Source organism: Gallus gallus, chromosome 5, assembly GCF_016699485.2.
Source record: "Gallus gallus isolate bGalGal1 chromosome 5, bGalGal1.mat.broiler.GRCg7b, whole genome shotgun sequence".
Classification (NCBI taxonomy): domain Eukaryota; kingdom Metazoa; phylum Chordata; class Aves; order Galliformes; family Phasianidae; genus Gallus; species Gallus gallus.
The window spans coordinates 57,874,461-57,886,509 of NC_052536.1; the positions used below are offsets into that span (position 1 = coordinate 57,874,461).

General features: G+C 61.2%; 1 protein-coding gene across 1 annotated transcript; it reads left to right on the forward strand.

Moving 5' to 3' along the window:
• The first annotated feature begins 5,872 nt into the window (after nt 1–5,872).
• On the forward strand, nt 5,873–8,869 carry LOC107051813 (prostaglandin D2 receptor-like). Its single transcript, XM_015276771.4, has 2 exons — nt 5,873–6,720; nt 8,267–8,869. Exons 1-2 carry the CDS (start codon nt 5,899–5,901, stop codon nt 8,531–8,533), a joined length of 1,089 nt encoding a protein of 362 aa, XP_015132257.1. The 5' UTR covers nt 5,873–5,898; the 3' UTR covers nt 8,534–8,869.
• The last annotated feature ends 3,180 nt before the right edge of the window (nt 8,870–12,049 follow it).

Consider the following 12,049-nt stretch of genomic DNA (forward strand, 5'->3'; position numbering starts at 1 on the left):
CCAAGACCCACAGGGGATGGTTTGCAGCTGGTGTCCACAGATGTTTCACATTTGGCTACTAATGTGTTTTTAAGGAGAAAATTGACTTAGGACCTAAGTGTTGGGCTCTCTGACCCCACAACAGAGCCACACCGCTTTCTGAAACTGATAGAAATGGACAAGAGGAACATTTGGGCACAGCTGGCAGTTCTGCTCTCTGAAAGTCCACTTTTGTTTGTATGATGAACATTTCACAGGGGAAAATGCCATTGGCTGCAGCTGGCACCAGAAGGTCCCCACCTGTGCCTCTGTCCCCTGGCCAGGGATGTCCTGTGTCCAGGGGTCCGTGGCCCTCAGGGCTCCTCTATTGGGGCGGGGGGCTGCCAGGCTTCTCCCATAGTCCTTAGGATGCTAAAAAGGACTTTTCTTTCCCCCCCCTTGGCAAAACCAGCACAGCTTGCTTGGGAACCCCTATGGATAAAAAAGAGGCAGCTGAAAGCAGCTGGAGCTGTGCCCTCATCCTGGGAGGGGAGCCCCAGTGTGGGGGTGTTCCCTGTCTCAGTGGGGATGGGATGGGGATAGGGGGAGGATGGGGGGGGAGTTGGGGATAGGATAAGAGGGGTGGGAACAGAGGAAGGGGTGGGGATAGGGATGGAGATGGGGGTGTGATAAGAGGGATGGGGACAGAGATGGGAATGGGGATGGGATAGAGTTGGGAACAGGATAAAAGAGATGGGGACAGAGACAGGGATGGGGATGAGATGGGGATGAGTGTGGAATGAGGATGAAGATGAGGAAGGGATGGAGTTGAGGGTGGGAAATGAGGGATGGGAACAGGATTGTGGATGAGGACGGAGATAAGCTGTGGACAGGGATGGAGCTGACCTGCTCACACCCATATCACGCTGTGGGGAAGGAGATGCTCATGGTGACCGATCCCTGTAATAGCTTCCATGTGGCTGAGCCCTTGGTGGGGAGTCAGCACTCCACATAGCCTGGGCACAAAAGAGAAACAAGCAGCTGCTGCCTTGTGCAGAACCAGATATGCCGGGGCTGGAGGATGCTCTGCAGGAAGGGGCTGAGTCCCACCACATCCACCCGACCTCCCTCTGCCCAACCAGCGCTGCCTGGGGACTGAGGAAGGGGAAGGGGAAGGGCTGGGGAAGGCCGGGCTGGGGGCTGTGGGGCAGGAAATCCCAGCAACCTCCAATCGAGGCCATGGAGTGTGTGGGGAGGAGGGAGCGGCAGGAAGTGCACAGCTCTCCTGGGAAGCACAGCTCTGTCCCTGCAGCCACAGCGATGCCGTCTGTGTGGGATGAGCCGGGATCCGGGTGGCAGAACCCTCAGAGCATCTTTCCTCCAGGCCACGCCGTGAGCTGCGAGTTCTGCTTTGCCACAGCCACGGCACCAGCCATCAGGGTGCCCACTTCTGGGAGCAGCTCTCCTCGATTTGGGTCTTGCTGCTTAGAATTGTGCTCATCTCATCACTCAGCCCCTCCTCGGTGCTCCTGTGCTGCCAGGACCCCCTCCAGCACCCAAGACCCCCTCCAGCAGCACCAGGACCCCCAGCAGCACCAGGACAGCCCTGCCCCCACCCGCAGCCCACTCCTGGCTGTCTGCACTCTGGAGGTTTCCACCCACACCTCCAGTTGTTCCCCTTTGCAGGGTGAAGCCCACGTGCTCCAGCTGAGATATCCCATCCCTGGGCACGGAGGATCAGGCTGTCCTGGGAGCGCACAGTGACCACATTGGGTTTTAGAATGTATTTTAAGACATAAAGGTAGATAAAAGCTTTTTCTTTTTTATTTTTCATTATTTCCACCTCTTGGGCTCTCCTTCCTTCCTTCCTTCCTGAACACTGATGTGAGGCTGCAGCTGCCGGATGAGCAGCACAAGGTTATCCCCAGTCCTTATAGAATAGAATCATAGATTATTTGGTCCTCTCTCCTGCAGACGCCCCACCAGAGGGGTTCCAGGTGCTGAGCAGAGCTGCCTGGATGGGTTTGCACTCCAGATTTGTGCGTGCAGGACAAAATCAGCACATCGGCGTGGCCGTGCCCTGCCATCCCAGGGGGTGTGCGCTGCACTGCACTGAGAAGTGCTGGCTGTTTTTACCCCCCTCGACCCTCTCCTGCAGATTTGGGGTCCTATTCCAGGGCATTCACAGCCCCAACCGTGCGGAACGGGGCTGCACACACCCTGGGAGGTGCCCTTTGAGCACGGCACCACGTGCCCAAATAGCCCCATACCAGAGCTGGCAGCCCTCGGGATGTCCCCAAACCCCCATCCCATCCCATCGCCTCCTCGGCACTCTGACCCCGTGTGCTCCATTTGAGCAGCCCCGCAATCCGCCTCCCTCCGTGCAGTCAGCGGCTTCCTGCCTTTGTCTCCCCTCTCTCCGAGCAAATCTGCCTTTAGCCACATTTTCCTGGCTGCGGTGCCACCGCATTGTCCCCGAGCCGCTGTCCCCGAGTGCCGGCAGGGCGCAGGGATGCGGGGAACGGAGTCCTCGTTTGGGGACGCAGAAGTGGAGCCGAGCGGGTGCGGGACGGGCAGGGCGGTATCAGAGCGGTGTGCTGTGGGTCAGCAGCCGTGCCTGGGGTCGGGGGGTGGGCAGGGCGGGGATGGGCTGGGGGGGATATGGGGTGGAGAGGAAGGGTGAAATAAGAGAGGAAAAGAAAGAGACTAAATTTTAAAAAGGAAGAAGGAAGAAGGAGGGGAGAGGAGGGGAGGGGAGGGGAGGGGAGGGGAGGGGAGGGGAGGGAAGGGAAGGGAAGGGAAGGGAAGGGAAGGGAAGGGAAGGGAAGGGAAGGGAAGGGAAGGGAAGGGAAGGGAAGGGAAGGGAAGGGAAGGGAAGGGAAGGGAAGGGAAGGGAAGGGAAGGGAAGGGAAGGGGAAGGGAGGGGAGGGGAGGGGAGGGGAGGGGAGGGAGAAGAAAGAGGAAAAAAACAGAAGCAAAAGGGGGAAGAAAAGAAAAAAAAGGAAAAAAGGAAATAAGAAAAAAAAGATAAAGAAGAAAAAAAAAGAGAAAATAAACAGAAGAAAAACGGAGAAAAGGGGAGGAAACGAAAGCGGAGAAAGAGCCGCGCCCCGCGGGGCGGTGCCGGTGCTGTGCCCGCGCCCTCGCGGTGCTGCTGCCCTCTGCTGCCCGCGCACGGACACACGGACACGGGGACACACGGACACATCCACACACTCGGTGTCCCCGACCCCAAACAGCTCATCGGAGCCCCCCCCCGATGGTCACCCATGGCTCAGAGAGCATCAGTGCGGTCACGAAGCCGTGGGGGCGCGGGGACCCGAGGCGCACGGGGACAGCCGCACGGCCGGGAATTGGGATGGGGGCAGAGGGACCCCCCGGAGCCGCTCCCAATTTGCACCGTGGGCTCTGGGACGGTGCTCGGAGCGGCACCGCAGCGAGGTGAGCTCACCACGAGCAGCGCTCCTGCCCCACATAAAGGGTATGCGGGGAGCAGAGGGCTGCGAGACGCTCCCGGCTATGGGGCAGCAGTGGGGATGCGTCGTGCTCGCCCCATCCCGGCAGCGTTTGCTCAACGTGAGCATCCACCGCGCTGCCGACACAGCTGCTCACCGCCCAACCGCTGCCAGAACCCTCCCGGGCAGATGGGCTCTGATTTGGGATCTTTGGAGACCGAGAAAACAAACCCAAAGTGGGAGGATGAGAAATCGCCGATGGGGAGAAGCGGGAGGCGGATCCCCGGGGCTCCCTTTGGGACAGGCAGTGGGGTTGGTGTGAGCCTTGGAACCGACCCCGACATTCCTCCCGGATGCTCTGAGTTTTTCCAGCTCATTTGGCTCTGGGGTTTTGTGGCGTGCCGCGGTTTTCTTCCGCTTTGGGTTGTTTTCATCCCTTTTTTTCCCCTCTGTTTCTCTACCAGGAATGCAGGGCCACATTGGAAGCGTGACGAAGAGCAGAGCTTCGTCATCGGTGCTGATGGGACTTTCTCAAAACTGTTCCCTCCCACCCCAAACAGCTGCTGTCAGAGTGAATGCACCCAAAGAGCTGAAACGGAGCATCTGGCTGCATGCTGCCCTTGGGGGGGGGAAATGGGATGAGTCTGAGGTTGTGATAATGGATGGGATGGGATGGGATGGGATGGGATGGGATGGGATGGGATGGGGTGGGATGGGGTGGGATGGAGTGGGATGGAATGGAGTGGGATGGGATGGAGTGGGAGGCAACACGATCCCCAAAATCACCTCTCCATCCCAGATGGAGGCGGTCCCCATTGCTGTCCCACTTCTGGTGCTGTGTCCCCATGTCCTTTAGGGTGGTGCCTACTCTGTGTTACATCAAAGTTTCTCTTCCTCCTCTCTCCCCAAGTGAGAAATTTGTGCTGAGTTTGGCTCTGTCCATCCAGTGAGGAACTTCTCAGCAGTGACAGGGTGACGCTTGGGCCACCCGAGGGTTGTGTTGTGCCTGGTGATGTCCTGCACTCATGATCATGACGGCGGTGCCGGGCTGATGCCACCATCCCACAGCCAAGCCAAACACTGACACATATCCATCTGCAAGAGCTGAGCATTCCAAGGCTGGAAGACCAGGAGGAAGGGCTGCCACCATAAATCAGTGTTCCACACCGCATCTCTTTGCAAGCCGTGCTCTGCATGCTGGACCCTCTGCTCTCTGGATCCTCTGCTCTCCGTCCCAGAGGGGCTGATGGCTGAAGGCAGGTCCCAGTCTGATGGGGAATGCACCTCCACTCAATGTCACCACGCAGTGCCCACCCCGGCTCACTGTCTCTCCCAGCCCTGCTGTCAGAGTGATGCTTTCCTGTGCTGCACCACAGCGGGGGCTGAGAAGCAGACGGTGCAGATTGGTGCTTATTCACCATCACATGCACCCTGCGAGCCACACGCTGCCGTTGCCAGGAAGTGCTGCTCTGCTCGGAAGAGGTGCTATGGGGTTTCTGCCCTACGGGGTGGCTGCGCGCTGCTGGAGAGGCTGGAGTGCCACCACAGGGTCTGAGCAGTGGTACCACCCCATGGCAGCATGTGTGGTGGGAAAGGTGTGGGTAGGGGTGATGGGGTGAGGGCAGGAGCTGTGCTTACCCCAGTGGAGTGACTGCGCTCAGCACCAGCCCTACACCCCATAACTTCCCATACTACCCATAACCACCTCTGGGACCCAGCCGTGACCCACTCCCATAATGCCCACGGGACTCAGCTCACGTCCTCTACCCCATTACTCCCCCAGGAGCTCAGCCTCACATCCCTTACCCGTAACCTCCCAGGGACTCTGCTACCCTCTGCTCTATAACCCCTCTGGACTCAGCTCTGACACCGTTACCTACAGACCCCTTCCTAGGACTCCCCTCCTGTCCTCCACCCCATCAATCACCCCAGGACTAAGTCACCCTTACCTGTATTCCCTCGGGAGCACAACCCCAGTCCTCTACCCCATAAACCTCCCAGGAGTTCAGCCATATTCTCCATCCATAACTCCAGCGGGACTCAGCTCCTACCCTCTACCCCACAAAGCCGCCGGGACCCATCTCTGCCCCCTTACCAACAACCCCCCTAGGATGCAGCCCATGTCCTTTGCCCCATAGCCCCCCAGGAGCTCAGCCCTGAACCCTCACCCTACAACCCCCGGGACTCATCTCTGCCCCCCTTACCTACAACCCCCTGGGACTCATCTCCTGCCCTCCACCCCGCACCCAATAGAGCTCAGCCCTCCGTTCTCCCCAGCAGCAGCGGCGGGACTCGGCGACCCTCACGCCTCCCCCTCAGCTCAGGCTCCTACACCGCAGCCCCGGTCCCCACCCTCAGCCCCATTCCCCGTTTCCCCCCACCCCCTCCTCCCCCGGCCGGGTGCACGCAGTGCCCGCCCCGCTCCCCGTCCCCTCCCGCCGCTCCTCCCGGGGCGTTCCGCGCGGCGGTGCCGCACAGCGGGCGGATGGCGGCCGATGGGTACCGCTGCCGGGAGAGCCGCTTCATCGCCAGCGGGCAGTCGGTGGTGCCCAGCTCGGCTCTGTTCGCCGCCGGCCTGCTGGGCAACGTGCTGGCTTTACTCCTCTTGGGGCAGCACCGACGGCGCTCCCGCTCCGCCGCCGGCCGCGCTCCGCGGGTCTCCGCCTTCTACGTGCTGGTGAGCGGGCTGGCGGTCACCGACCTGCTGGGCAAGTGCCTGCTCAGCCCCATCGTGCTGGCCGCCTACGCCTACAACCGCAGCCTGAGCGAGCTGGGAGCGGGCGGCCGCGGGGAAAGCGAGCCGGGAGCGCTGTGCCAACTCTTCGCCTTCCTGATGGCGTTCTTCGGGCTGGCGCCCACCCTGCTGCTGCTGGCCATGGCCACCGAGTGCTGGCTGTCGCTGGGCCACCCCTACTTCTACCGGCGGCACGTCACCCGGCGCCGGGGAGCGATGCTGTGCGCGCTGGGCGCGACTCTGTGCGCTCTGTTCTGCGCGCTGCCGCTGCTCGGCTTCGGCGCTCCCATGCAGTACTGCCCCGGGACGTGGTGCTTCATCCGCATGGCGGGCGGCGGGCCGAAAGAGCTCGGCTTCCCCGTGCTGTACGCCAGCGTGCTGGGCGTGCTGGTGTTGGCCATCGCGACGTGCAACGTGTGCAGCATGCGGCAGCTGTACGGCATGGCCCGCAGGCAGCCCCGGCGCGGAGCGCAGCCCCCCGGCCCGGCCGCGCCGCGCATGGAGGAGCTCGACCACCTGGTGCTGCTGGGGCTCATGACCGCCCTCTTCACCGTCTGCTCTCTGCCGCTCATCGTGAGTACGCTGCGTGTCCCCCTCCCCCCCCACCCCCCCTCCTCCCCGGAATCCCCCGCTTCATCGCTTCCATTGTCTCGGCTCAGCTGTGCCCCCCCCGACGTGAAACCTCGCTCGCCCCGCTTGTGTTCAGCCGCCTGTCCCTCCCTACAGGTTGTCCCCCTTCCTCGGCGCAGCCCCGTCCCCACTTGCTGCAGGGGGTCACATTGTGTCCCAGCCCTTTGGCATAGCTGGGTGCCGGGGAGGGGGTAGAGGGGGAGGGGGTCGTGCCATTGCTTTGCCCCCCAGCACCGCAATGCACACCTCAGGGTGTCAGGGGGCTTCCTTGCTTTAGTGCCCCCCACTCCAGAGTCATCCCATCCCAGAGGGTTGGATTATTGCTTTATCCCTTTGGAATAACCCCCCCATACCATCACTCTGTCCCATTGATGCCAAGGGGGAGGGGGTTCAGCTCATTGCTTTAATCCCTTTTAATGACCCCCCCCCATCATCCTCACCCCATCCCAGAGCTGTCAGAGGGAGTCAGGTCCTTGCTTTAACCCCCTTGGAACGGCCCTCTCCCCCACTCCGTTCCACCGTCCCATCCTAGAGGGTCAGGTTACTGTGTAGCCCCCCCCCGCTCTGAAGACCCCCAGCACCACCTCGTGTCCGATCCACTCGTTCGGTGCTTTAACTCCTATGGAATAAAACCCCATCCCATCCCAGAGGTGTCAAGCAGGGATCAAGTCATAACTTTCACCACTTTGGAATAACCCCCCCATCACCATCACCTCGTTTTGGAGGAGGAGGTCAGGTTATCCCATCGCCGCCACCCCCTCCCTGGGCAGTCAATGCTTTAGCCCCTTTTTAACAACCCCCCCATCACCCTCATCCTGCCCCAGACATACTGGGAAGGTCACCCCATTGCTTCCACCCCTTGAAGTACCTCCCCCTGCTTTGTCCATCCCGGGGGGGGGTCACTGTGTCAGTCCTATCGATGACCCCCCCCACTGCTCCCCAACACACCCCATCCCGGAGGCATTGGGTCCCTTCCAACCACACCTGGGGAAAGCACTCCCCAAATATTTCCCTTTGTTGTTTCATGGGGTGATGGGTGTCCCGCAGGTGGGGTGGGCCAGGGTGTCCCCAAGATGTCCCCAGGGTGTCCTTGGAATGTCCCCAAGTTATTCCTGAGCTCTCCCACGGTGTCCTCAGGGTGTTCCTGAGCTGTGTCCGAGTTGTCCCCAAGCTGTCCCTGGGACATCCTCAAGCTGTCCTCAGGTCGTCCACAGGGTGTCCCCAGAGTGTCCCCAGGCCATCTCTGAGGTGTCCCCAAGTTGTCACCAAACTCTTCTGGGGTGTCCTCAAATTATCCCTGGAGTGTTCCCAGGTTGTCCCCGCATTGTCCCCAAACTGTCCCCAGGTTGTCCCCAGACTGTCCCCGGGGTGTCTCCAAACCGTGCCTCAGCTGTCCCCGAACTGTCCCCCAGCTGTTGCCAGGCTGTCCCCAAATCCCAGGACGGTTCCTATGGTGCTCCATCTCTCATATTTGCTTTATTTTTCCCAGGTCCGTGCCTACGTGGGGGCATTTGCAGCCGACTTCAACGAGGACGCCGACCTCAGCGCTCTGCGCTTCCTCTCCGTCAACTCCATCGTGGACCCCTGGGTCTTCATCATCTTCCGCACCTCCGTCTTCCGCCTCTTTGTGCGCCGCCTGTGCCGCCGCCTGGGCTCCCGCCGGGCCACACTGAAGAGCACGGGGCCGGGGGGGGACGGGCAGTTCTGTCCCCTGGGATGGCGTGGGCCGGGCACCCCGCAGCTCGTCTTCCCCTGAGCGCAGTGCTGGAGGAGATGGGGGAGCCAGGAGAGAGCCGTCGGCCTCGGGGACTCATGAGTGACAGAGCCCGGATGGTGACGGAGAGCGGGCAGCGGTGTGCCCCGACCCCGGGATAGGAACCCTGGGGGGTGCCTGCAGAACTGTGAATGCTGCCGTGCAGCAGCGCTTTGTGAGGTGTGGGCAGCACCCGGCGCTGGGGAAGCGCGTAGGGGTCGTTGACGCGTGGCTTTGGGGTGCTGCTGTGCCATGGGGCGGTGCCACGGGGACGTGCTGGGAGGAGGGACGTGTGCCACCCCGTGTGGAATAAAGGCAGTTTGGAGCCCGGCACCATCACCTCGTGCCTATGGGTTATCCCTGGGAGCTGCCCGAGGGTGTCCCTGGATTATCCTCAAGCTTTACCCAGGGTGTCCCCAAGATGTACGCAAGGTGCCCCCAAGATGTGCCCAAACTGTACCCAGGGTGTCCCCCAGTTGTCCCCAGGCTGTACCCAGAGTGTTTCTAAGGCGTACCCATGGTGTCCCCAAGATGCCCCTGAGATGTCTCCGAGCTGTCCCTGAGCCGTACACAGGTTGTCCTCAGGCTGTCCTCAGGCTGTACCCAGGGTATCCCCAGGGTGTCCCCGAGATAGCCCTGGGCTGGCCCTGAGCTGTCCCCGTGGTGCTGCAGGGCTCAGGATGGGTGCACCATCCCGGTCCCACCTGAGCTCAGGGCTCCCCCCGGCACTGACGCTGTGTTTGTGCTGCTCAGACGGTGCCCATCTCACAGCAATGATTTTAATCCAGTATTTATGATGAGCCCGTTAATAAGAGCAGCTATGGAGAGAAGAAGCAGAGCCTCGGATGGATCACGCAGTGCTGCAGCGTGCAAGCAAACCATCATCCCAGTGAGAGCCCCATTTCCCCTCCGGGTGCTGCCTCCAGTGACAAGGTTAGGACAAAAGATGACGGCAGCCACCATCCCCATCCACACGGCGCCCTTGGAGCAGACGGGGCCGTACTTCTTCCTGTGTTTATCCAGCCCTGCAAGGTGCAGCCGTGCCCCGCCAGCTCCGCGCGCTGTTTACTTTTGTTGTCAAACCGATATTGCATTTGGAAGAAGAAAGCCGTGTGAACACGGCGCGGTGCTGCTGGAGGTGACCTGTGGCAGTGCTGCCATGGTCACCGTGTCCCTCTGTGCCCATCCATCCCCGCCCGCCCCTCTGCCCCGCAGCTCAGCCTATTCTTTCTCTCCCAGCTCTCACCATCCAGGCACGGCGCTGCCAGAGCTCATTTCCCAGCAGTGTCCGTGTCCCATTCCATTGCCCGGACGTGTTTTTCAGCCCCTCCCCACGTGTTTGGGCAGGCTGCAGTGTGCAATGCAATGCAATGCACGGCCCCGGGGTTTCTGTGGGATTCCTGCAGCGCTCCGACAAGCCCGGGGCTCTCCTCCAAGTGGGACAGCCCTGCGAGGCTGCTCCCAGGGAAAGCCATGCCAGCAGCCCCGGGAGGACATGTGCTCCTCGTTATCCTGGAGAGAAACACGGAAGTGAGAGGAGGAAAACAAATGCTTCCCAAGAAATGGACAGGCTGTACCACCAAGTGGTGCGTTCCTGCCGTGGAGATCAGGAAAAACAGACCAACAAACCCGGCGATTTTCCTGTGATTGCAAAAATATCCCATCAGAGGCAACTGCTGGTTGAGCCTGAAGCCCACGTGGGTATTTAAGGCTCCATTAGTGCCAGGAAAACGGGCTCCAGGAGTGCCCGAGCTGCGGTATGGAGCAGCAGTGGGAGGTTGGGAGCAGCCCCCCATGGGAGCACTGCTGCTCGTAATGCTTTGCCCCGTGGGTTGGCACCGCTCGCCCAGCATTTACCGTCCGATTTGTTGAGGTCCTGAGCAGAGCTGAGTTGGACTCAGTGACCCATAGGGCTCTGCTGGGGGGCCGAACCAAGCCGGCACGTCGGAAGTGAAGGTGCTGTCACAAACCGCAGCTCACCCAGCGCTGGAGTTTGCCTTCAGCATATTTCCTTGACGAAGTTCCTGTTACCGAAGGGAACTCGAAAAACACAGCAATGAAGATGTGTGTGGCAGAAAGCGACGTGCCCACGGGAAGCTGGTCGGCACCACTGCATATTGTTGGGTTCTGGGGACCAGCGGGCACTGGGGTGACCACTGGGGTATGGATAAGGGGTGTGCCTCAGCCCTGCTTGCTCTGGATGCATGGTTGGTGGTTTCAAGAACCATAGGAACATAGGATCAGAGCGTGGTTGGGTTGGAAGGCACCTCACAGCCCCCCCAGCCCCACCATCCAGCCTGCCTCCATCCAACCCAACCCAACCCACCCAACTCAAGTCATCATAGAATGGGTTGAGTCGGAAGGGATCTCAAAGGTCTTCTGTTTCCATCCCAAGGTGGGGAGGGGTTGGGCTGTTCCCCATGGGATCCCTCCAGCAGTGCCCAGCCCAATCCTGGCTTTCTTTTTCTCTCAGGACCCATATGGGCTTTGATGCCTGCAGCACCCACACGGTTTTGGGCTGTGGGGTCCCATCTCCACAGCTGGGGCTCCCCCACAGACCACCCCACACCTTGGGCTGGCACTGGGACTTGCTGTCCGCCTGGGGCTCCTGAATCAGCACTGGTATTCAGCATGCATTGGGGCTCCTGCTGTGAGCCCGGGATTCCCAAATCAGCGCTGGGGCTCATGGTGAGCAGAGGGCTCCTAGATCATCACTGGGGCTCCTAAATCAGCATTAGATCCCACCGTGCATCTGGGCTCCTGCAGAGGCACCAGAAGCGGGGTTTGCCATCAGCCTGGGGCTCCTACATAAGCACTGGGACTCACTATGAGCCCAGGGTTCCCAAATCAGCGCTGGGGTGCTCTGTGTGTGGGGATTCCCAACTCAGTGTTCTGAGGGTCCCACATCAGCACTGGGATGTGCTGTGCATTGTGGGTCCCAAATCACTGTCTGGGTGTGCCGCGTATCGGGGCTCCCAGATCATCACTGGGGCTCACCACGAGCCCAGGGCTCCCAAATCAGCATCGGATCTCATGGTGCATTGGGGCTCCTTCAGTGACACCACAGCTGGGGCTCACCATGGGTCCCAGGCTCCCAAATTGGCACCAGGATGTACCGCGCACCATGGTTCCCACATCAGTATCCGTGCGCGCTGTGCCCTGAGGCTCCAAAACGCACGCTGAGTGGTGTCATGGCTCCCAGATCGGCGTCGTGTCATGGCTCCCAGGTCAGCGCCGGGGCACCCACACCGGCGCCGGCACCGGGAATCACAGCGAGCCTGGGCTCCTGAACGAGCGCAGGGACTGCCTTTGAGCCCAAGGTTCCCGGATCCGCGTTAGGGCTCGCCGTGCCCCGATCCCCCCGGATCAGCACTCGGACTCTCCGGCGGCAGAGGACCCACGCTCAGCACCGGGACGCGCCGCGCGTTGGGGCGCTCAGCCCGGCAGCGGGACGCGCCGCGCGTCGGGGCTCCCCGACCGGCGCCGGGGGTCTCCGCGTCCCCACGCTCCCACCACCGC